General features: G+C 31.0%; 1 protein-coding gene across 6 annotated transcripts in view; it reads right to left on the bottom strand.

The window, feature by feature from the left end:
* LOC110995847 (sodium/hydrogen exchanger 9B2) overlaps positions 1-24446 on the bottom strand; it is a 34667-nt gene extending 10221 nt beyond the window's left edge. For 2 of the 6 annotated variants that reach the window (XM_045631708.1, XM_045631709.1), the window contains exons 1-7: positions 24226-24446; positions 12166-12365; positions 3685-3779; positions 2305-2404; positions 1487-1635; positions 525-756; positions 11-180 (exon numbers count right to left, since the gene is read on the bottom strand). In XM_045631708.1, the coding sequence (XP_045487664.1) occupies positions 11-180; positions 525-756; positions 1487-1635; positions 2305-2404; positions 3685-3779; positions 12166-12365; positions 24226-24408 (1129 nt within the window). In that variant the 5' untranslated portion in view covers positions 24409-24446. Of the gene's footprint in view, positions 1-10; positions 181-524; positions 757-1486; positions 1636-2304; positions 2405-3684; positions 3780-9090; positions 9327-12165; positions 12366-12439; positions 12459-17384; positions 17466-19155; positions 19297-24225 lie in introns of those variants that run through there. The other 4 variants (XM_022263207.2, XM_045631710.1, XM_045631711.1 and 1 more) reach the window with 4 other exon arrangements.
* Positions 24447-24693: the final 247 nt, after the last annotated feature.

Below are 24693 nucleotides of genomic sequence, written 5' to 3'. Positions count from 1 at the left end.
ATCTACTAACCCCAGTCCCACGGCAATCCAAGAAGAAGGTTAGACATAACAGCGCACAAAACAAATTCAAATGTCCATGGCACTACTGCCAATTTAATTACGGAAAAGAAACATTTCTTCATGGCCATTGGGTCCAGATCTAAGCCAGCTCTCGTTAAGATTATCGTTAAAGCTATTTTTCTGAAAACGGAATGTACTTATAAATACTCTTTCAAAAGGGCGAAATTGCCAAAATCCTTACTAAACATTATGTTATTATAAATTTATTAGAAAACATATGAAAAAATAAGTGTTAGGCAAAATATGAGACATTTCAATAATAAAACAAATGCATGATTATATCAAGAGGTTCTTAAATGATGGTCACACTTACAAATTACACTTATTTTGTAAAAAAACAAACTTGGCGCTTCAAAAGAATGGAAATTTTATTTCAAGATCTATTCGTCCATTCTACGTCCTTGATTTGAGAATTTTTTTATTGACGTTCATAAATATATATTTTTTAAGTTTATTAAACTCACCTTATATACGAGCACACGTGTAAATATTCTGTATTGAAATTAACGAAGCCAATATTCTTTAACAACACTCCGGTAAACAACATTCCAATCAGAGCTGGTAACGTCGTCAGCTTCACCATCAGCCAGCCGCCGATATTGGCAGCTATGGTTAGACTTGCCAACATGAAAAGTTGCCCGCCTGGCGCCGCAGTGTCTCCTAATACCATCCATACTATTAACCATACTAAAATACCTGTAAAATTGAAAAAAATAATAATTGGAAGATCCTCTTGTTATTGAATTACTTATACAATTACGGTCTATATTATACACTTAGCATAATTAATAAGAACCGCTTATAGTTAGTAAGTTCATGCATAAATAATTGGGTCATTATTGAAAGTATTTATTCGAATCTTATTTTTTGTTTTTGTAAGAACACGCTTGTGCCTAACGGACCTGCGGGTATATCGGGGAATCCAACTCGTTGAGAATATTGTATTATACATATTTATTATTTCGGATATTCGACTTTTATAGGCACGGTAAAATTTTGTTCACAAAATCACATATAAAATCATTTATTACGTAATTATTGAATCATAAACTTATTAGGTGAACCAATCGGACAGTAATTGCGATAATTTTATGGGTTTCAAACAATTAGTCACATGAAATGTATGGTGGAAAATGAAAGTGCGACGTAGTTATTAAATCCAAAAACAAATATATATACGTATCCAAAGTTCTACAATACTTAAAGAACCCTTATTTAAACAACCAATCAATGACTTTTATAGTTTTTATTTTTATATATTAACATATTTTCATAGGAAGCAGAAGTTCTTCCTTCGTATATTTGTAACGAATAAACTCAAAACTTATTGCTACATTTATTTCAAACATATTTAAAAAAATGTTCAGCCGTGCAAATCTGTATCTATTAATACGAATATCTTATTGTAATTCTTGAAATCACTCACCGATAATTAATACTGATATGTTTTGAGCAAAGTGCCGATATGACGGACATAGTGGATAGGGGCAAATTTTTTGCCAGTGCGGTGGCTCCCACGTTGGAATGCCGGAGTCGTCACTGTGACACTTTTGACAACAAGCGTACCACCACGACCTGTCAAAGAATGTGTATAACACGACTATTAAAAAATACTGCATAATGTTTTACCTATAAAAATAAAATGTATTTTAAAAATATCAAAAAAAAATTGACACAGCACCAAAGTCCTCACTGAACTCAATCGAACGGAAAGAGAAAATACGGTAGTCCAAGTCTGTGTTGTTTGAAGATGGATACAAGAAGAATAAGATAGGTTCCGATTGGGCATGAGGCTAGCGAAGCCCATAAATGGTTGTACATCCGTTATAATTTAATCATATAATACATCAATAAATCAGTCTTTTTATTTATTTATTAAAACGTAAACCAATTACTATATCCCTGACATACTTATGAATTATATCTAGCATATAAAGCAGTATAAAGAAACAAAAGTCCTGATGGAAATTTAAGTAGATTAAGGAAACTATTGCAAAAAATATCCTTATAAATAAAGAATGAGCCAAGACTTTAAAAACGTAATAAACTAAACAAACTAAGACATGTCTTTTTATGTAAGAGTAAATAAGTAAAATATTCTTAAAATGTCTAAAATAATATTTTAAAATCCTTACGATGCGATGAGCTCGCCTTGATTTATACCGTCATAATATACTAGTGACCGAACGAAAGATTTTTATTGATTAATTGAATAACTTCATATAATTTTAAAAATCGACCTACCGTTCGACGTGTTCGCTGTGGTGTGAATGAGCTTTCTTCGAGTGAACAGACGATGTAGTGGAGTATTTCTTGTATCTACCCTCGATGTGTGTGGGTCGTTCTGGCGATTAAACATGTATGAGACATGGCTGATTATTCCAGTTCACGGCATATGTGAATAAACAGATGTTAAATTGGCACCTTTTAGTTGGATGTCAAGCACGAAAACCTTTCGAATAGGCATTTAAATCATACGTCATTTTTAGTACACATACTTATATTATAAATAGAAAATAGTTTATTGTGTGTTTGCATTTAATAAGCTCTTAAACTACTGGAATAAAATATTTAACGATTAGAATCCTACATGTCTGATAGGAAAGACAATCTAGCAATTTTCGCATACAAACTACGGTATTTGAATATTAAAAACGGTTTTGAATTGATTTGACTGTGACATTAATTTATTAGCCCTGTGTCATATACGTGGGTAATAGGTACTGAAAATGTTAAAAACTGGCTAGTTAAAACTTCTTTTGATAAACAATTTTAAAACTCTTTGGTAACTTTATATTGCATTCATTTATCCCGCTCATTTATTCCCAAGAACTAAAGATAAAATTCGAGATATGCTTTACGAGTCCTGAAGATGCGGTGAAACGGTACGAAAATGAGTAATGGCAACTTTCTACATTACGCCGTTTTTCATTTTCTAAATATTTTCAGTGTTACCTAATTAATGACAATGGGGCAGCACACAGTTGCTCCTAATAATAAAACATCAAAAAAATAAATCTAGCTGCCGAAGCAAAGATAGACGGATATAAAATTAAATTGATTCTGAAAAGATTTTCTGAAAGCGGACAGTATATCGGATTGCTGCATTAAAAAATACTCGAAGACTAATTATTCGATATCGCCGTCTTATCGAAAGTTTTTACGCTTGCGACTCGGGTTAGGCTAGGTTTTATTATTGACCGGATTGCCCTGAAAATTAGGTCAATGTTATGTGAGTATATAGATAAGTTTTTCTAGATAGTGTTGATTAAGGTGAGCGAAGTTTGTGACAATCGAAGTTAATATTTTTTTTTATAATAAAAAAATACCGTAATTCAATTCTAGTCATGACATGCTTATAGTAAAATATAACTAAACAATTTAAAGGTTTTATACAACTTTCAACCAAAGTCATGGATAGCTTAAACTAATTACGAGATTTAGTGTACTTATTTATTTATTTTCACGTCATATACCTTACAAAATACACATATAAAAAAAAGGCCGGCTTTATCGCTTACAAGCGATTTCTTCGAAACAAACTTTTTAATCATTTTTAACTATGTGTAAAGGAACAGTTTTGCGTAAAAAAATTGAAAAGATTAAAAATATAATTTGACATACCCCATGATGTATCCATTTCCGCTGCCATGGCATTGTGTAAATTGCTTTTCCGCCGCGATGGCCCCTCTGCTTGTGCTGAAACTCGGCCATTCCTACTGTAAATATAAGTCAGTTTCCTACTGTGAATATAACAAATAGGGGCGCAGGTACCTAGGCTAGGATTGAGGTCTTCATATACTTTGCAGTCTTAAGCTTTATTATGCTTTAAGAACTATACAGCTGTGTTTATCACATCCTTCCAGCATATTCAAATTTGGACTAAAATTAGGAGTGTAAAAGTAAATTGTTCACATATACGGAAATAATAAAACATTTGTTAAATTTATATTGAATGCAAAGTTTTCAAACATGAATCATCTCGCAATTGCATTCTTAGAAGACCTTGTTTCACCGTAATATTTTTTTTGTTAATCACAAAAAGTTATATCATAAAAATATTAAGTACATTATTTTAAGGAGTTTATGAAATCCTAATCTAGTTCAAAGATTTGATACTCTAAGAAACTTCGATTTTTTTTCTATAAAAATTCTGGTTCTACAACAGGAGGCAAACGGCCAGGACACGAGGAACGATAAAGAATACAGGAAATAATATAGGAAACGATACTCCTACAACTGTGAATTAAGTATAAGAGTCGTTTTAAAATTTAATTCACAGTTTAAATACAAAAGTAGGTATTTATAAAGAAAAACCTGAACTGCATTTTACAAATTAAGAAAAAAGGCATCTCTATTACTACGTGTTTGAGTCGAAGGTAATACGAATTCTCAAAGCTCTCAAAGCTAGTACACAAAAGCTATAAAGAAATAACAATGGAGCCGCTATAGATATTGCTGAATTAATTACATTTTCAAGGGTAGTGGCATGGAACTTTACCGCTCGAACCCTGCACTCAAAGGTTGCAATGCCCATAAATGATAATCATGTGACTAGCAAGGTTTTTATGAATGCAATTTGCGTGACATTCTTTTTGCTAAAAATAGTAGACGTCCAAGTATCGTATAATTAGATATCAAATATGATTGATTATGTCAAGATGTATATTGTTTATAGAATTTGAGTGTAGTACCCAACTATCAACATGTAGGTCATTAGTCTTTAGTCAATTTCAAAACATTGTTGCTTCGGGGATAGGACCTAATAATATACACCAGAGTAAGTGTCTAGTAGTAATAAAAGTTACGGTACGAATTCATGTTTCAATTGATCTTTTTCGTTTCCAGTAAATAAATAAGAAAATATATATATTTCAAATATAGTTAGAATATTCGGTACCACGGATTTAGAATAACATTTTCTTTTTTATCTTTATTCATATAGGTAAACAAGTACACTGATGAACGTCAAAAAAATTAAATTAAATGCTAATTTACATTTACTACTAGTTCGCAAGTCAAAGGCGTAGAGCGGGCAAGTAACGTAGGTGAACTAAAATTAATCAAATTTAGGAGTTGTATGTTGTCAGCCTCTGTCGATCTGTTTGTTGTTGTCTTTTAGATTAATGGAATTTATATTAATAATTGCGTATTTTTTGAATTTATAGACCGTCAAAGAGTGTGCATTACTTTTCTGGTAATTAGTTTTGTATTCAAAAAGCCTAAATAGGCTTAAAGCCTAATAAGCTTTCAAGGTAAACTTTATATCAATACTCATTGTCATAAAATGTTACTAATTTTTTTTTTAAATATTTGGCATATTTAAGTTAATTACTTTAACAAATGTCTTGTGTACTGTAATATGTAAAAGAGATGTTGTTTTATAAATAACAAGCTGACCCGGCGAACTTTGTTCCGCCTTAATGGCAATAAATAAGCAGTTTTTTTTTATTGGAACAAAATACAAAAAAATTAAATACCTACATTAATCATTCATTATTATTTCTGTATTTTAGTACATAGGTTACTCTTCACTTAACAAACAACGCAGATGGTCTTCCGACCCGTGAACATGCCACGTATAATTGACCATGGGAAAAACATGAATGTTCTAGATTTAAACCACAAACTTTTAAGGATTGGCCTTGTGATTTGTTGATGGTCATGGCAAATGCAAGACGTATCGGAAATTGAAGTCTTTTAAATTCAAACGGCATATCGGTTGGGATCATCGGGATCCTCGGAATAAGAACTTCCTCACCATTACCGATAGTCAGCAATTGCTCCGAGAAATCTTCAGCAGATGTATCATTAAGCAATGTAACTCTCATGTTTGTTGTCAGCTGCAGTTTCTTCACATAGCGCCATAGATTTGACGATTTGAGGCAAGCGTTTATTTCGTCGGCAGTCGTAGATCTTGGAATTACTGGCAGTATTTAGCAGAAATCGCCAGACAGTAAAATCATTGCTCCTCCAAAACATCTCGAGTCATTGCGTAAATCTGTTAATGTTTTGTTAAGTGCTTCTAATGCACGTTTATGCGCCATTGTGCATTCATCCCAGATGATGATTTTCGATGCCGCTAAAACTTTGGCCATTGCTGAGTGTTTTGCAATATTACACGTTGGTTCTTCAATAGTTTGAAGATTTAACGGTAATTTTAATTCTGAATGAGCCGTACGGCATCCTTCTAACAATGTGGCTGCTATTTCAGAAGAAGCAACTGCAACCGCTATGTTGGATCTCGCCCGAACAGTTGCTAAAACTAATGACATGAGGAATGTCTTGCCAGTTCCACCAAGGGCATCTAGGAAATATAAACCACCATTTTCATCATCGTTTGCCTTCATTAAAGTATCATAAACTTCCTTTTGTTGGTAATTCAACAGGGTTACATTCGTTTGAACTACTAATCTAATTCCTGGTGATCATATTCACGTTCCCGTTCCAATACTCGATTAAATGCGTCTTTCGACAACAACAACAAATAGAAACATTCATCATTCTTTGGACGAACTGTATACATACGACCATATCGAGTTTTATAGTTCTCTTCACTGTTTATACGAATGGGCAATGGCACTATCATTACATTTAATTATTTATTTAATAGAAATATTTTGAACAAGCTGACCCGGCGAACTTTGTTCCGCCTTAATGGCAATAAATAAGCAGTTTTTTTTTATTGGAACAAAATACAAAAAAATTAAATACCTACATTAATCATTCATTATTATTTCTGTATTTTAGTACATAGGTTACTCTTCACTTAACAAACAACGCAGATGGTCTTCCGACCCGTGAACATGCCACGTATAATTGACCATGGGAAAAACATGAATGTTCTAGATTTAAACCACAAACTTTTAAGGATTGGCCTTGTGATTTGTTGATGGTCATGGCAAATGCAAGACGTATCGGAAATTGAAGTCTTTTAAATTCAAACGGCATATCGGTTGGGATCATCGGGATCCTCGGAATAAGAACTTCCTCACCATTACCGATAGTCAGCAATTGCTCCGAGAAATCTTCAGCAGATGTATCATTAAGCAATGTAACTCTCATGTTTGTTGTCAGCTGCAGTTTCTTCACATAGCGCCATAGATTTGACGATTTGAGGCAAGCGTTTATTTCGTCGGCAGTCGTAGATCTTGGAATTACTGGCAGTATTTAGCAGAAATCGCCAGACAGTAAAATCATTGCTCCTCCAAAACATCTCGAGTCATTGCGTAAATCTGTTAATGTTTTGTTAAGTGCTTCTAATGCACGTTTATGCGCCATTGTGCATTCATCCCAGATGATGATTTTCGATGCCGCTAAAACTTTGGCCATTGCTGAGTGTTTTGCAATATTACACGTTGGTTCTTCAATAGTTTGAAGATTTAACGGTAATTTTAATTCTGAATGAGCCGTACGGCATCCTTCTAACAATGTGGCTGCTATTTCAGAAGAAGCAACTGCAACCGCTATGTTGGATCTCGCCCGAACAGTTGCTAAAACTAATGACATGAGGAATGTCTTGCCAGTTCCACCAAGGGCATCTAGGAAATATAAACCACCATTTTCATCATCGTTTGCCTTCATTAAAGTATCATAAACTTCCTTTTGTTGGTAATTCAACAGGGTTACATTCGTTTGAACTACTAAATCTAATTCCTGGTGATCATATTCACGTTCCCGTTCCAATACTCGATTAAATGCGTCTTTCGACAACAACAACAAATAGAAACATTCATCATTCTTTGGACGAACTGTATACATACGACCATATCGAGTTTTATAGTTCTCTTCACTGTTTATACGAATGGGCAATGGCACTATCATTACATTTAATTATTTATTTAATAGAAATATTTTGAATATTGATTTCTTACAAATATCAAATTGTCATATATACGTCATTACATAGCTGTCATTATACGTCAATTACATAGCTATCATTTGCGTTTTATTATTCTTTTTTGTTATACCACGTTTTATAGTGACTGACGTTTCATGTCAAGTCCTTCGGGAACGCTGTCGAACGGGATAAAAAGTATCCTATGTCCGTCTCCTGGCTCTAAGCTACCTCCATTCCAATTTTCACCCAAATCTGTTCTTCCGTTCTTGAGTTATAAGTGGTGTAACTAACACGACTTTCTTTTATATATATAGAAGAAGATTTGGGGCACATTACACTTTAGAAATACGAATAGCATGTTGACATACCGGTTTTATCTTTGGGTACTAATATTGACCGATATTTGCAAAATTTTAAATGCTTTAGTCCAAATATTATTAAGAAATACATATCAATGAAAATATTTAACTAAATATACGATATCAATACGATATAACGTACCGTAACTTCCATAACTTAAAGTTAGATTTTCTAAATTTCCCTTCTAGGTTTTCTGATATTATCACATCTACATAAACGCTTCGAATTGATACATAAATTGTTATGTCTCATATTTATATTTAATAACTCTCTTGTGTCACAAAATAATTCTTACATTTAATTCTATGTATGTTACGAAATAATTCGATTCGCACATATGTAGCATAATTAAATACAATATAATAAAATACTTTTGTCTTGCCGTTGCCTAAACTAACTTAATTCTAGCCGTGGACTACCTTAATTATAAATATTTGGCCTCTTTAGTTACTTCATTCATAAACATTACAGCATATATAATCTATGCTAATTATCGTATAATAAATAACAATTTGATTGAGATTAACGTGACCGATTTATATTTTTTATTAAACTTTTGCCTGAATTAAATAGTATTAATTACTTACAACATATGCCGATTCGTAACAATACAAAGTAATTAATAATTCAAGTTGATTAGTAATTACTAATTAAATTACTTCAGAAAAAAACTCGTGTAGATTTCTGAATAAAATGAAGGTTACGTTGGGGAGTTTTATGACATTCATTTGTTTAATCGCCGCGATGAATGCATGAGAAAGCGCATAATATATTTATAAATAATATTTATTGATATATTAACAAATAATTTGGTAATTAAGTAAGCTTACCAGTGTTTATTAAGTGGGTCCGTCTCCAGTGATGAATCTGACGGTAGGTAGGCGTCATAATGACTAAGGCTACTGTGAGACATTCTACATGGCACTTTGCGAGTCTTTTTCACTTAAAACTTTACGATAGTGTTTCGATGCGCCCGGGCATGCCGTTTTGTCCAGCACGCTCCACACCTATGCGAAACAGTGTGTGCATCTTATAAGAGAATGTCGAGAGTCGAGACCGTCAAGCCGCCCGCCTCGCCTCACCCCGAGCACGTGACTGCCACACAATGCCGGCCGGCTGAACGGTTATTGGCCGGGCAAATTTTAAAGGCTTTATCAACCGACTGGTACCTTTTTGTTCTTATTCTACGGTTGCCACCAGGGAGTCACATCTAACTTCATATTTTTGAATCATTGACCGGTTTGATTATTTGTTAAAAATGAATACGAATGAAATGTTGTCATGTGTACACGTGGGTTTGCCAGTTGTAAAGTCGCTGGTTTTTGTAATATTATTATCATTTGTAACGAGCATGCATATGTAATGAGTAATTGAATATTTCAACCGTTTATATTAACGTTTCATAAATTTATATTCACTAGCTTTGGATATGGAACTGAAAAAAGCGGTTCCTATTACTTTTATAATTGCTACATTTCATAAGTTACTTTTGGCGCGTTAATAAAATTAACGATGTAGTTCACCGCTTGATAAAAAAATACACAGGGAATTCACAAATTGAGGACCGAAGAATGATAACAAACAATAAAAAAAACAATTTATTTTTATATCTATATATTTTTTGAAATGCAAAAAATATAAATTTTTTACACTTATTTTCTTATGTTAACGTACTTTATAATAAATCGTGTAGCTGTTTCGATATATTGAGTAAATTATGATAACAAAGTAGGCCTATAATAATTTAGTAGGTACCGTTTAGTATGTACTATATCGCTTACTCATCGCCTCAACTTAGGAGTCATAATATTTTGGCGTGACCAGTATAGTTGAGCTGTCTATATCGCCAATGCCTTAAGTAATATGAGCCAGAACAAATGCAGCGTGGGTCTTGCTTAACTGGCCATACGGTCACCTTTCACAATTTATCGTCACGTGATGATGAATGTTGTTGTTCTATGTTAATGTTAGTAATAATTGTGCAAGTGGTTGTGACAGGGACATATCCGCTGCTTTGCGAATACGTCACTCGTACTAGTTACGAATAACGATTCGTGAGTTACGGGAAACGATTATACCGTTTAGCTAAGTTAATACTTTCAGAGATTTTTGACCTTAAAAATCATTTTTCTGTAACGCATAGTATATTTATATATTAGATAATTAATACGATACAATAAAATAATATGTAAACTTATGTGATACAATGACATCCATGAACAGTTTTTAATTCTGGCTAGAAGGTAATCAATAGAAAAATTAATTGTATTTGCGTGTAATTTAGTTAATTATTCATTTGTATTATAAAAAAAATAAAGGCTTTTTAATATAAAAAAAAAATGAACAATTATTAGTTTTGGCATAAACCACGAACAAATCATAAAAATGGTTCAAGTAAGGTACATTTTACGTCAATTTTAGATTGTTTTAATCATCTGGTATATCTAAGAAAATTTTTATTTATACTTTTATGTATTACATGTATACGATATGTTTCCATCGATTACTTTTATAATAAAAAAAATTAAACAACAAACAGTTAAAATACTTATTTCACTTTACATCTTGTACACTCAACAACACTTTTGAAACCATGATCTAGTAATAAACAATATGAAAACTAATTAATTTTTTCCCAAGCAATCGAATCCGGTACTAAATTAAAGAATCAACAACGAGGTAAAGCTGTGGAATAATAAATTGTATCTAATAAACAGAAAAATTTAGTTTGTGTTCTTGTTGCTCTGAAGTTCCTTGTAGATTGAAAGATTGCAGTGTTAAATTTTTTTCATAAAGTATAACTGAACTAAATAAATTTATATTTTATGGAACAGATCTATGAAAAATGAGCGAGATATATAAAGATTTGGATGGGATTTACATCATAATACGTGATGTAATTGGTATATTAACTGTATATTCGTAAAAGGCATGATTAATTTTAAGTTATTGCGTCCGAGTTATGTTATATTAGCAAAGCGTTTAACGTTAAGTTTACGCCCTAGTGAATACTTTTTATTTATTTTGAAGGTTTACTTACGAGCATTAGAATAAAATCTTATAATATATACAAACTTGCATGTTTAATACTTAATAACCATTACTAACATAATTATAAAAACTATAAGTATAAGAGAGGTGGAAAAGATCAACACGCGAATTTAATAGAGTCTATAATCTGCTGTTTAATGAAGAGTTTAGAATTGCAGTGAAAAGTGGCGTTGGTTAACATATTATTATACGAGAAAAATCATATCACACATATCGTAAGCAAAAGATTTCGGTCTCTGAGATTAAGTTAAGCGATTGTAGTAAATTCGTGCAATATTTGGTAGTTACACTGTCTCTTTTGTATTTTATTTATTTTTCAATATTTTGTATTTACATACTGGGAAAACATTAAAATTCAATATTTTTTACATTCATATTACTTTTGGGACTTCAATATTTTGAAGTGTAAAGTTTGCTAAAATTGTACGTAACAAATATTGTTTTGATTTAGTATTTACACACATAAAATATGTGGTATTTAAATTTTTTGTCATATTTCATGAGATTCAGAGGTAAATATTGTTATTAAAGTTATTCGGACCAAAGTTGAAGATATTATAATGACGAAAGTAAAAGACATCAACGCAATCTTTAGTTTAATCAATTAATCTAAACTAACACTAGGACAAAAATAATAATCAAATTATACCTAGTATTAACTCCGAAGGCAGTGTTATATTTTTTATCCTTTGTTTAACATCTTTTATTTTAAGGATACAATGTCAAAGAGGCTAAAACCTTTTTATCTACAGTATTAAACTTTTCAATAAAATAAAACTAATATAATATACTGTAATATATAATGACTACGTATTCTCAACTGTTTTTTTCATTAATAATACAGCTAAACATACCTTTCTGTGTGTCCATTTTTGTGTTCATCGGCCATTATGGAGACTTTTCTCTTGCCGTCTGTTGTTGCTAAGTTGTTTGTTGCAGGAGGTATTGCATTATATCGTGGAGGTGGCGAGTTGTCTTCTCGTTGGTTTTGTAAATCACTGAGGTCAAAGGGGTATTCTTTTATCGCTGACATTCGGAGACTCGTTTTTCGTACCTGAAAAACATGCAAGTGATTATAAATTAAATTATAAGGTGATATGGCAGTTAAATTACATAAAAACAACGTACCTATAGATAATTAAAAGTTAGCTGACATAAGATTATTATAAAAGGTATCTTATTAAAATTTCATATTTATTACGATATAGTATGTGTATATATATTATATATGCACTTCATGGAAATTATGTGATGTGCAGACGCGTGTTTCTTACAGCGTTACAAACAGAACTGAAAATTCGCGTCAATCTTCAGTGTATATTACAGACATGAAGAGTATCGTGTTTTGATTAGTGTGTAGGTTTGTGAGGAGAATTACGTAAACAACTTTGGGGGCATAAGATAATTGATAAAGCACTTAAATGGTTTCCTCATATGATTGGACTGATTCCATTGTTACTATCATACCCTGTCCTAATAATAAGTCATCACGCTCCCTGGTAACATGAATGATAAGAATTTATCTTGATTTATATTTTGATAAATACAAAAATCAACATAAATTATGATATAAGCTTTGGGTGTATAAACCCAATTTGGTGAATTAATAATGCTTTTTTTATTATTTTTTTATTGAACAGAGGGCAAACGGGTAGGAGGATCACCTGGACACTCTCAATACCAGAGGGCTGGCGAGTGCGTTGCCGTCCTTTTAATAATTGGTACGCTCTTTTCTTGAAGGACCCTAAGTCGAATTCGTTCGGAAGTACTTATGTGGACAGTTGTGAAACCTAATTGCTATCATAATGCTTCATTTGCATTTTTAAATTTGATATACATATATAAATAATTATTTATTATCTTGATAATAGATAAAATTATATTTGAAAACTACATATTTACAAAAAATGTAAACAGTATTATTCAATCAGTTTATGAAACATACACAAACAAAATACTTTAAGATGGAGAACCGCAGAAATTTAATTGATAGCTTGCGTTCAAGATATTTGTGAATCAGGTGTATTGCCCGAACCTTCTATCTAAATTTATCCCCTGTCCCTACCTCAGTTGATTCGAATAAAGTAAATAAAACCGTACAAATTATATTAAAATATACATGTCTATGTTTAAAGCATATTAAATAGCTTTTTAATTATTTTAAAAACTGGTGTAACATAGGATATTGGCACATTTTAATACAAAGGTCTATCCGACCTACGATGGATAGCTTGTATCGACAGATGGATATTATAATCCATCGATTGGTTATTGGCACACTTTTATAATATATATCTATCTCAAATGGTTAAAAAAATGGATTGAGATAGGATTGAGGTAGGGTTTGGGCGCTATCAGTGCTTGTCACATTAATAAATAATATTTTATGGTTATGTTACCGATGTAACAGTGTGCTGAGCTGTGCAAGCTTTTGTCGATTAAAAAAAATAACGCCTTCTCAAACATTTCGAGCAGAAACGGAGAAAATCTTGTAATTATATATTTATGTTTAAGGCCATTCATCACACATATAACTATCATTAACAAAAAGAATATTTTTAGTTTTTATTACTTTATATTTAATTTAATAGATATGTTCGTGCTTGATACACATTTCTAAACTATTTGATATGTGACTTTTTAATTGATTTTGATTTCTTTTCTTGACTTTTCATTCAATGTAACATAATTTCATGTTCATTTTTTTAGCCGACTTGTTGCGCTGTCTTGAACGACTAACCTTGGTTTATACGTGACATGAAAATGAAAATGTTTTCCTTAGTTCTGTTTTTATCGGAAACCTATTAAATTCGACGTGAAAGTATTACTCTTAAAGAAAATAATTTAAATTTTATTATTCAATTATGATGATTTTCATACTTCTTATTTCCACATTTTATTACCATTTACTTGTTATGGCTTAAAGTAGAAAAACAATAGGACATTATAAAATGTATATTAAGTTAAAATGCCATGTTTCTATATGTGTTATATATATGACATGTTATTTACACATAATAATCTCTTTATCATACTTGAACAAAGAGATATGTAAAGTTTTTATTTTATATATAATATATAAACCTGCCCTTATATATAATATATATATGCCCAATTGAAAACAACAATACAGGGAATCCTAGTGTGGGGGCCAGTGCATTATACTTTATAGAAACAATTAATGTATTTTGTGTCTAATAAAGTTATTTCTTTCTTTCTTTCTTTCTTGAAAAAAACCTTTATATATATACACATATATATGTCTATAAATATAAAATAAATAAATCAATGGCGGTACAATCTATATAAATCTGGGCCTCAGATTTATGAATCTGTTTCATGATCATTTGATAATCTAATGGGCAGGTAGGTGAGGTCCTATGCCTGACGTTGTCTCACGATGTTTTTCTTTACCGATTAAGCGAATATATAATGTGCACATAGAAAGAAAGTCTACTGTTACACAGCCGGGGATTGAACCTGCGGAATGAATAGAATGAGAATCGCACGCTGAAGCCACTACTCCAACAGTGTCTTTTTTCCAATATATAATTTAAAAAATGTCCTAATATATATAATACTATTCTCACTCTATATTTACAACGGGCTCGTCGTCTCGCCTTCTTGCAGCGAGTGGCGCATTCCACTAACTTACTGCAGAAATATTCCAGCTGCAATCTGAAGCTACTTTAGTTATAATATGTCTGGTAAATGCTCGGTAGTTACCTTTATTTTGATTTATAGTTCCAGTTTGCACCTGGGGGCTTCAAACGCAGTCTATGGAATTATTTTAAATTTATTTATTTATTACTGTTATTATTTCTACATACATTGCCTTACAGACTATGCCAAAACGATAATGTCGATATTAAACACATAATATTCACAATATCGCTACTGTGACTTCACTGTGCGAAAATATAAACATGTCGATAGTGTCGGACAATATAAATATTCTGGATATAGTAGATAGTTAAAAAGAAAATATTTTTCCTAGGGAAGCCTTTCTATATGGATTCAGAAAATCTTGATCTAGTTGGTCATTTAATTATCATCAATACTCTATTAGAGTCGCATTTTACGAAAGTTATCTTAATATACATAACTTACTGGTCACGTTATTTGTCCGCTATGGACTCCTAAACTACTTAACCGATTTCAATCAAATTTGCACATCGTGATCAGTTTGATCTAACTTTAAAGATAGGATCTTACATATATGTATAATACTACTGTACTTGTGTATGTCACGGAACTCCTCTTGAACGGATGAACCGATTTGAATTAATTTTTTTTTGTATGCGTTTGGAACACTGGATGGTTTAGATTCGCAAATCCGGCCAGCAGATGACGCTCCAATTGGTACGTTCATGCTTTTTTAATATTCTGATCAGTTGAAATATCCTGCAGGACACCGTCTGTCGGGTCCGCTAGTATATAAATATTTAACTATTTTTTTAATCTTTTTGGGCAAGAATAAAATGGAAGTCGCCTGAATAGCAAAAGAAAAGTCATCAAATATATCTTGTGAGATTTGATGTCTATGCGCATGAAGGTGGTACGTCACTGAAAGCCAAGAAGTCCAAAAATTAATAGAAATAGCGAATGAAGGAGGAGATAGCATACCATCCTCCGGGAGTACAGTTCTGACCTTGGACCACTGTGAAGAATCAAATAGTTGCTGTACAAGCGTTGATTTAAAAATAAGTATTTGTTGTGAAAGTATATCAATTTATAATTTGATAAACACCTAACGACTGATCTTTAAATTAATTTAACTGTTAGTTCAAGCAATTAACTTTTTCTAAATTGCCCCCGTACGTACACCGAATAATGTTCTGTATTTATTTCCTTAAGTGGTCTCATCACAATCACATGATCTCTCACGAGCAGCCAACCACGAGTTTTCAATCATAACAACTGTTTATTTGTGGTACTTGTCTCGACATTCTGTCGTATATACCCCAATGGTTGTTTAATTGGATTGCTCATGCATGTTTCTTACGAAATCATTTATGAATGACCGCGTTCCTATGAACGCATGCATCTTTAACTATTTAAAGAGATAGAATTATAGGTCGCACGAGATAACGATGAAATTTTTAAGTTATGATAGACAAACGTTGATTCTTTAAATATGTTTCTAAGAATATAAAAAAAAATCTCAGACATATATATTATTTATTTACAACTCCTATACTAAGATCTGAATACTATTTAGCCAGTAACATTACAGTTTAATTTATAATGACCAAATACTACTACCAAATATTAAGAAAAAAAAATATTTATGTGTAATGTCGATTAGATATACTAACATAACACACTTGCATCTAGTATAGTAAATCACTGGTGAATCGAAAAATGCATTATAACAGTTATGTTGTAATTATTTATTGAAATTTTAAAATGACTTCATTACAAAAGTAACTGCAGGTTTTGGTGGTACAAGTTTAGTACATATTGAATTATCGATATACCTACATATCTAACAAAAGATATCAGGAAAATCCCAATACAAAATCAATGTCCATCTGTTAGTTATTAAAGTCAAGGGCAGCTTAATAACTTTCAGACGCTATGAAAATATTACGAACGTGTTTATTGTTAATATCACTGTTAACTCGTTTGTCACTGAATGCTAATATCAAATACTGTAATGCATAGATCACGATCGTCAAATTAACATCAGTTACAAGATAAGCATTAGGTAAATAACATTTATCACTATTAGTAGCGAATAAACGCTGTTTAGTAATGTTTACGGATCTAGATAATTAGCGGGCTTAATTATTTGGATAAATTTACGAGTACCTAGTTATTATTTGAGTATATATTATATGTATATACATCATATATAATATTCTTATTCAATACATTTAATTAAAATAAATATAATCCATTGTGTAATAAGATACTCATAGTTTGGGTAAACCCAAAATCTTTCAAGTCAAAACTATACAAATATTATAATTGTAAATAAACTAAATATTTTTATATCCTAACAACATTTTAAAACAATGTAATAATAATTTTATTTAAGATATGCAATAAAATTAGGAAAATAACATACCATTTTAGTCCCATATGATTATAATAAGTAGGATTAAAAACAACAAATATACATGTAACATCTATATGTTAGCTGTGTTTCAATGTCCTGCGTATACTAACGTCTATAACATAAGGTTAGGTTACACAATCCCAGTTGAATCAATTAGGATATGAAGACGCGACAACGAATCAATTTTTGACGCTGTAATTAATTATTTTAATAAAACCATTTTATGCTGCTTATACAACTTTTCAAGAAAAATATAGTTTTAAGATATAACACATTTAGTGTTTTATATAGATATTTATAAAAATATATTTTACTACAATATTTAATTTTTCCACGCTTGAGCGATGATATTTTGATTAATAAATAGGATGTAAAACGTATTTTTTATATATAAAATCCACTCGATGTGATAATGAAGGTATAGATTATGTTCAGCTACTGAAGTGATATAAATTGTTGAATTGTTTTGATTTTACAGCAAACATTAAATCCATAAGACGAGTGCTGATAAATCCAAGTATAACGCATACAATAAATAATATGAAAATATTATGGTGACTTTTTCCTTGTGAATTAATATTCTTTCATTGTTATGATCCAGCTATATTGCGTGACACTGTTCATCTCAAGGAAATATTCTTGAGAATTACAAAACTGGTTACCGTGCGTAAATAAACGCGTGTTGAATTTCCTTTGTTATTTTTTCATATTGCTTGAAAATAGCCTAAATTTTAAGCAAGGTTTTGTCATGGTCGTGGTGGGCGATGTAAAGTTCAACTAAAAGTTGTATGGTGTGCGTGTACTTTTTTAATTTGATATAAAAGACGAGTGTAGACGAGACATCGTAATAATTCTCTTAGCTTTTTCTTTTAATTTGCTTTTTTAAAATAATAACGAGAGTTTTTTAGGCCGGCTTTTTCTGTTGGCCTATTATACTCTTCTTTGCCGATGAGTAGGGATGCCTGTAGATTCAAATTTAATGAAGTGGAATACTGTTTATCTCATGTTCCATAATTAACATTCGTCAATTAAGCTGTGGCCGAACCACAGCTTAAATGAGTAAGTGATTTGAATCGATTTTGTTACTAGTGACAAGGCTAAGCTCGTTGAGTCTATAGTATACATATAAGGAAGGTTCCGATTTAATTGAAGACTAATAGCCGGAACTAAAATTACCAAAACAATTTATTATGAACAAGTATAAATGTTAACTTCCGAATGTGGAAGAAAACAAAAATCACTGGATTGATAATTTATATTTGATCTACTATCAAAATAATAATTTATTTTATGACAATCCTTTCTGATGACTAAACACTGCAAGACAAACTATATTATTTATTAGAATAAATAATTTATAAATTAAACTTATGAACTTATATGCATATGCATAACATTTGCTAAATATACATTAAATAACATTTTGTTACTTTTAAAAAATCTATCTATAGATTAGGTTTATGGCTTGTAATAAAATAGTACTTTAAATATAAAATAATGTATTATTATTAGTTCGTAGTTAATCCAAAATATCAATTAAATATTAATGTATAATATAAATAAACTCGCAAAATTTTGTCACTATTAATTTGATTAAAAATTAACTAAATTTATTACGATTTATAATTTATAATTCGATTAATTTATTACGTAGCTGTGACTGAAACTTTGGTCCACAGGGGAAGTTAAAAAAAAAGTTTCATATTTTTAAATTTAAAAACAGAAAAAAGAATCTCATTTATAATAATTAATACATTTATTTGCCGGCATCGACACTTACCGTTATAACAATTCCTGTAATCACAGATTATAAACACATAACCTAGAGTGCAGTATTCGAGCACAGTGTAGGCACTACGTTGATGCTGGTTAACTTCTATATTATATCTGTGCCGGCTAACACGATCTTGAAGTCACGAGGTGCTTAAGGTGATAAAGAATATGAACAAGAGGTTATATTTACTTTAGCGCGGCTGACCGTTGGTAATTTTCACATATATAAAGGCCGCCATATTGGCGGCTATTATATATAATGTTATTACTCATTAACCATCTTGGGGCCCTAGGTGGTAGAGGCCTATATAAAAGGTTATTTATATATTTGATCAACAGTTTAGTGAGATTTATAAGTTTTTATGAATCTGCACGTTAAATCATGATGGCACGAGACCACAGTTAATACGCATATAAATTAATAAAAACATCCTTACCTAGGATTAACATTATCATCAGAAAATACACTTCAACAAGCCCATAGAAGTTGTCAGGAAAACACTTATAACACTTCCTGAGGTGCCACTTATGTTTTACACTTATGTTTAACATAACATATATACAAAATAAATGAGACAAATAATGACTTTGCTTAGTAAAGAGAACACAGAAAGCACTAGAACCTTTATGTATAATTGAGCTACAATCACAATAAGATTTTTTTAAAACTTTTCTTATCTTAATATATATATTTCTTGTGTGAGTGTGTATGTGACTGAACTCCTCCTAAACGACTGGACCGATTTAGACGAAATTTTTTGTGTGTGTTCAAGGGGATCTGGGAATGGTTTAGATTCACAATTTTGTCCGCTGGACAATGTTTTTTAAATTAATTTTCAATTTATTAGTTGTTGTTGATTTTGGAATGTCTTACATTGGATCCGACAGACCATCGCAGTGTCAAATTTTAAATAATATTCGAATTTTAATTTTAGTCTGTCCCGAAATTTAAAAAAAGTTTTGTTATCATTGTGTTATATCGTGTGTGACCATGTGCTGGATCGTTAGATATTGTCATAACATTTGAATAATAATTTTCATCAAAATGGCTTATTAAAAATTGAAATTTTGAAATTAAAGACGTGTAGACAGGACAACGTCTGTCGGATCCGCTAGTATTCATTTAAAAAACTAGCACATATAAAAAACGTTTTTAATTCACCCACAGCTTACCGTACCGCCAAAAAAAGATTACAATTCTAATTAAGTATTTTAAAAATAATCCAAGCTGTGGCAACCGGTGTGTCAAAGATCGATGAAAAGATGTATAAAGAAAACAGCTTTAAGAAAAACAACTAAAGTTATAGATGTTACGATGAATAAACTAAAGTGGAAGAACAGAAAAGTGGAACAAAAACTACTAACCTGCTGTCTAGTTTGGTATAGCAAACAAAAAAGAGGAAGATAACATATAAGGTGGATAGGTCAAATTCAAGCAAGCAACGCGGCAGAGAGTGGCTCAGTGCAGAGAGGAATGGCGGGATTTGGAGAAGGCCTATGCCAAAAAAGGGCACACGTATATACCTAATAGGTATATATATAATAAGGTAGATACCTAAATGAACATTGAAATATACTTGTGTTTAAACATTAAATAAAGGCTATTACTATTAAACGAAAAATTATGTAATTATTTAATTTGTATGAAAATATTTTTTTCTATCGCCAATACACGGTAAGTTTTATTAACAATATCGATGATAAAACGTTTAATTTCTGCAGTGCATTCCAAATTTTTGAAATATGAAGATTTGTCAACAGTGATGGCAAATGCAGATCGTCGTTAAATCAATTAAAAAAAATAGTACTAATAGTCGCCGATAGATGTCAGGAAGAGTCATTTTTCAGTTTAAATTGGGACTACTCAAACGCCACCTTTTTCTTATTTTTCTTCCAATAAAAAAAGTATGTTTGTGTTTAAGTTGATAAAACACGAACAAAATTACATTTTCTAGAAATCATTCCTAGCTAGATCGATTTATCGCCCCCGAAACCTCCCCGTATACAAAATTTCATGAAAATCGTTGAAGCCGGTTCGATTCCAAGAATTGCTCGCTTAAAGATATAAGATATTTATTATTATTATCAGTTTAATGGAAATTCTATACACTGTGGCAAAACCGTCCACAAATCACTTCAGATTTTGTTGAGATATATTTTGACATTATCTCAGATGATAATGAATTGATCTCGTTTTTAGTAGGCATTTTAAGATTCCTATAATTTACAAGTAAAATTACAAAAATAATACAGAAATGAAAACGAAATCACAGATACATAAATTTAAAATGATAACTATAAGGTAATGAATATAACATCGCATTTATCACAGATTAACAATGACCATTAAACTCCTTATGTAAACAAGAGTATCGTGACTCGGGCATTTTTCCTTCAAAATAAATTATATCATAACTTGGTTTAAGTAAATCTTTGTGATTACGAGTTTTATCTCAATACCACTTTACATTTCCTTGCCCGAAAACAGATATAAATGTTCATATAAATGTGATGGTAGAGATTACCAAGCCAAGACTTATTGGCCAATCGTGCGTTTGCCACCCTGTTGGTTGTGCATGCAATTCTAACAATACAACAGATTTAGAAATTTCAGTCCATCCTGAATGAAGGGTTATACTTCAAAAAATATTACATACGGCTAGTACATATTATATGTGTACCAACGCCGTGGGATAACGTTATTAACAGTAATTTGTGCTATTATTTTAAATATCATCTAAAATGTAATGAGAAATTTACTAAAACATGATTGATATTAAATAGGTTTTAAGGTCATATTCTCACGTGAATCAGGCAATTAACCTCCTAAATCGGTTTACAAACAACTAACAAGAGCTTCATTATTAATACTAAAATAATGATTTCATAATAATCATTAAATGTTCAAGTTTTATATTAAAAAGGAAAATAATATAAAAATAAAACTGTCTCGGCTTTGTGCGTCATTACGTTTCTTGTTATGAGAATTTTCGAAATATTCTCTCCTTACAAACATGCACAAATACAAATCTTACCTCTTTTTATTGTAAAGGGTAGTTACTAGAGGTTAGGTTAGAGACGGAACAACTCTCAGAATATTTTGCTTAGTACTTTGACAAGGGAAGTTACTAAATAATAGTTATTGAAATGTAAATTAATCCTTAATCTAAAAAGACTGCGTTACATAATATATACATAAATGCTTTTTTCATATTGGTCTAGATAAATTTAATTGTGAATATAAAACAAAATACTTGTTACACACAATTCCTATGTCATTTAATTAAAATGAAAATTTTAGTATATCATATGACTTTATGCCAAAACAAAAACTTCATAATAAAGGTATATAATTTGGTTTATTGTCACCATATCTTACGAATACTATCAACTTTATTTTAAGATTTATTGCTTTAATTTTTTTTTCATTTACACTTTTTACAAGTATTTACCTTTAGTACCTTACCTTTAGTAATCACTTTTATTATACGAATAAAAGTGATTACTGAAGATTACTGACGTGACTTTTTTATAGAACAGGGGGCAAACGGGCAGGAGGCTCACCTGATGGTAAGTGATACATTGATTTAGGTATGAAGAGGTTACAAAAATAACATCGTTCAGTCAAATTAATCAAAATATTATATGAAACGATAGCGATCAGTAAAATCTAATTAAATCCATAAAGCACTACAATTATTAAGATATGTTTAATATGAAAGTTGAAAAGCTGAGAAAAAAATTATAAACATAGATAATATGTAAACTTGTGGGTGGTACATAGTTTAAATAAAACTCCTTTTAAAAGAGGCAATTATTTACATAACCGCTGTCCAAGAAAACACTCGAAACGTTGGTTTATATACATATATATGTACGCGTCCTCCAAAGAAAAAATGATTACTTAACTATTAAGAAATACTTGACATGTGGTAGGCAGACAAAGTAATCGTTTGACCATAGACTTATACTTATATATTATTATACTTATACTTATTGAAATAATATTTAAAAATACAAAGACAAAATGTCGAATCAATGGGCACAATCTGAGATTTAAATAATATTTATAACAATTTTTTAGGTCGAGTCAGAATAAGGTTGTATGTTTCTTGATATGGAGATATGTCAAATTAAATTAGGTTGACTCTGATTTAGTCTTTACAATAATAAGATTGATAAATATGTACTTGACAATCTAATCAGATTATTTTTTAAGAACAAATACTATCGATTGACGCACTTTTGATCCACTTAGTAGAAAAAATAATATTTGTATAATGTTGTTGGTATGTTTCTTTAGCCTTCGCTATATACACTATATAGCGAAGGCAATCAAAAATTGATACAACATTAATTAGAACATTGATATATGTCAAATAAATGATCCCAGATCTTGAAAAGTAAAAAATAAACATGATAGAAGCATGAGACAGATCGGGGTATTTTATTTAAAATACCTATAAAAGATAGATGAAACTTTATAGTTAGTTTTAAATAAAAATAAAATTTGGATATTTTGAAGTTTATATTATACTCTTTATATTATATCTATTCGCGGCAACTAGAAGTGATCAGAATCACATGATGACGACGTCACTGTCTCTGGTATTTATTACCTTAGCATTTGTCATTTAATAGTGGTCGTGATACCACCTCTAAGTTAAAGTATTACATTTTTTATTTTAATTATTCGCATCAATATCCACAGATATGATCTGTGATAAAATTTGTTTTCTCCTTTTAACTTAGTATTTTTGAAACACGAAGTATAAACGTATTAACGATGTATACCTTAACTGATAACAGAAAATGAAACAATTGAATAGCGTGGACCAAATATTGTAATTTTTAACTACCGATTTGACAATGACCAAAACCTGCATATATGTTATGTTTGTGTAAATTTTTAAATATCAATATATGTAACCCACTTGATCATAATGGAAGTAATATTTTTTTAATGATAAAATAAGGTTTATTTTAAATAAATTTTTATATCAGACCAACGTATAGGCGAAGAAATCATTAAGTGTCACCAATCTAGCTCTTATTGCCTAGTCATATAAACACTTACCGTTGTAGCAGAACGCGATGTTCTGCCGGTACCCCCGGTGACTTGCAGATGTAGCTTCACAGCTTCCAGACCAGACCTCTTGCAGCGATTTCGTACCAGAACCGGTGAAAGTTTTCCTTTATTATCCTTCACACCTTTCTCTACCTTCACCTTACTTTTTGTTTGCCGTACGCGACGCTTCATTTTATCCGTTCTATATCTACAGATACATTTAACATTGATTGATTCATCGATTCTATCCGGTTTTTTGTCAGGAAGCCGACAAGATAAGATAAAAAATCTACAGCTTACGTGCCGGTAAATAACTTTTGTCAAAGAGATCACGTAAAGCCTTGAACTATACTAACAATTTGTTTACATAAAATATTACACTAACAATATAAGTTACGAAGTTAAGTTTACCAGCAACGTGTGCTAGCAGACCCGAACACAACGCGCATTTACGACACACACTGGGAAGTCATCACT

Source organism: Pieris rapae, chromosome 16 (assembly GCF_905147795.1).
Source record: "Pieris rapae chromosome 16, ilPieRapa1.1, whole genome shotgun sequence".
Lineage (NCBI taxonomy): Eukaryota > Metazoa > Arthropoda > Insecta > Lepidoptera > Pieridae > Pieris > Pieris rapae.
This window is presented reverse-complemented; position numbering and strand designations above follow the sequence as displayed.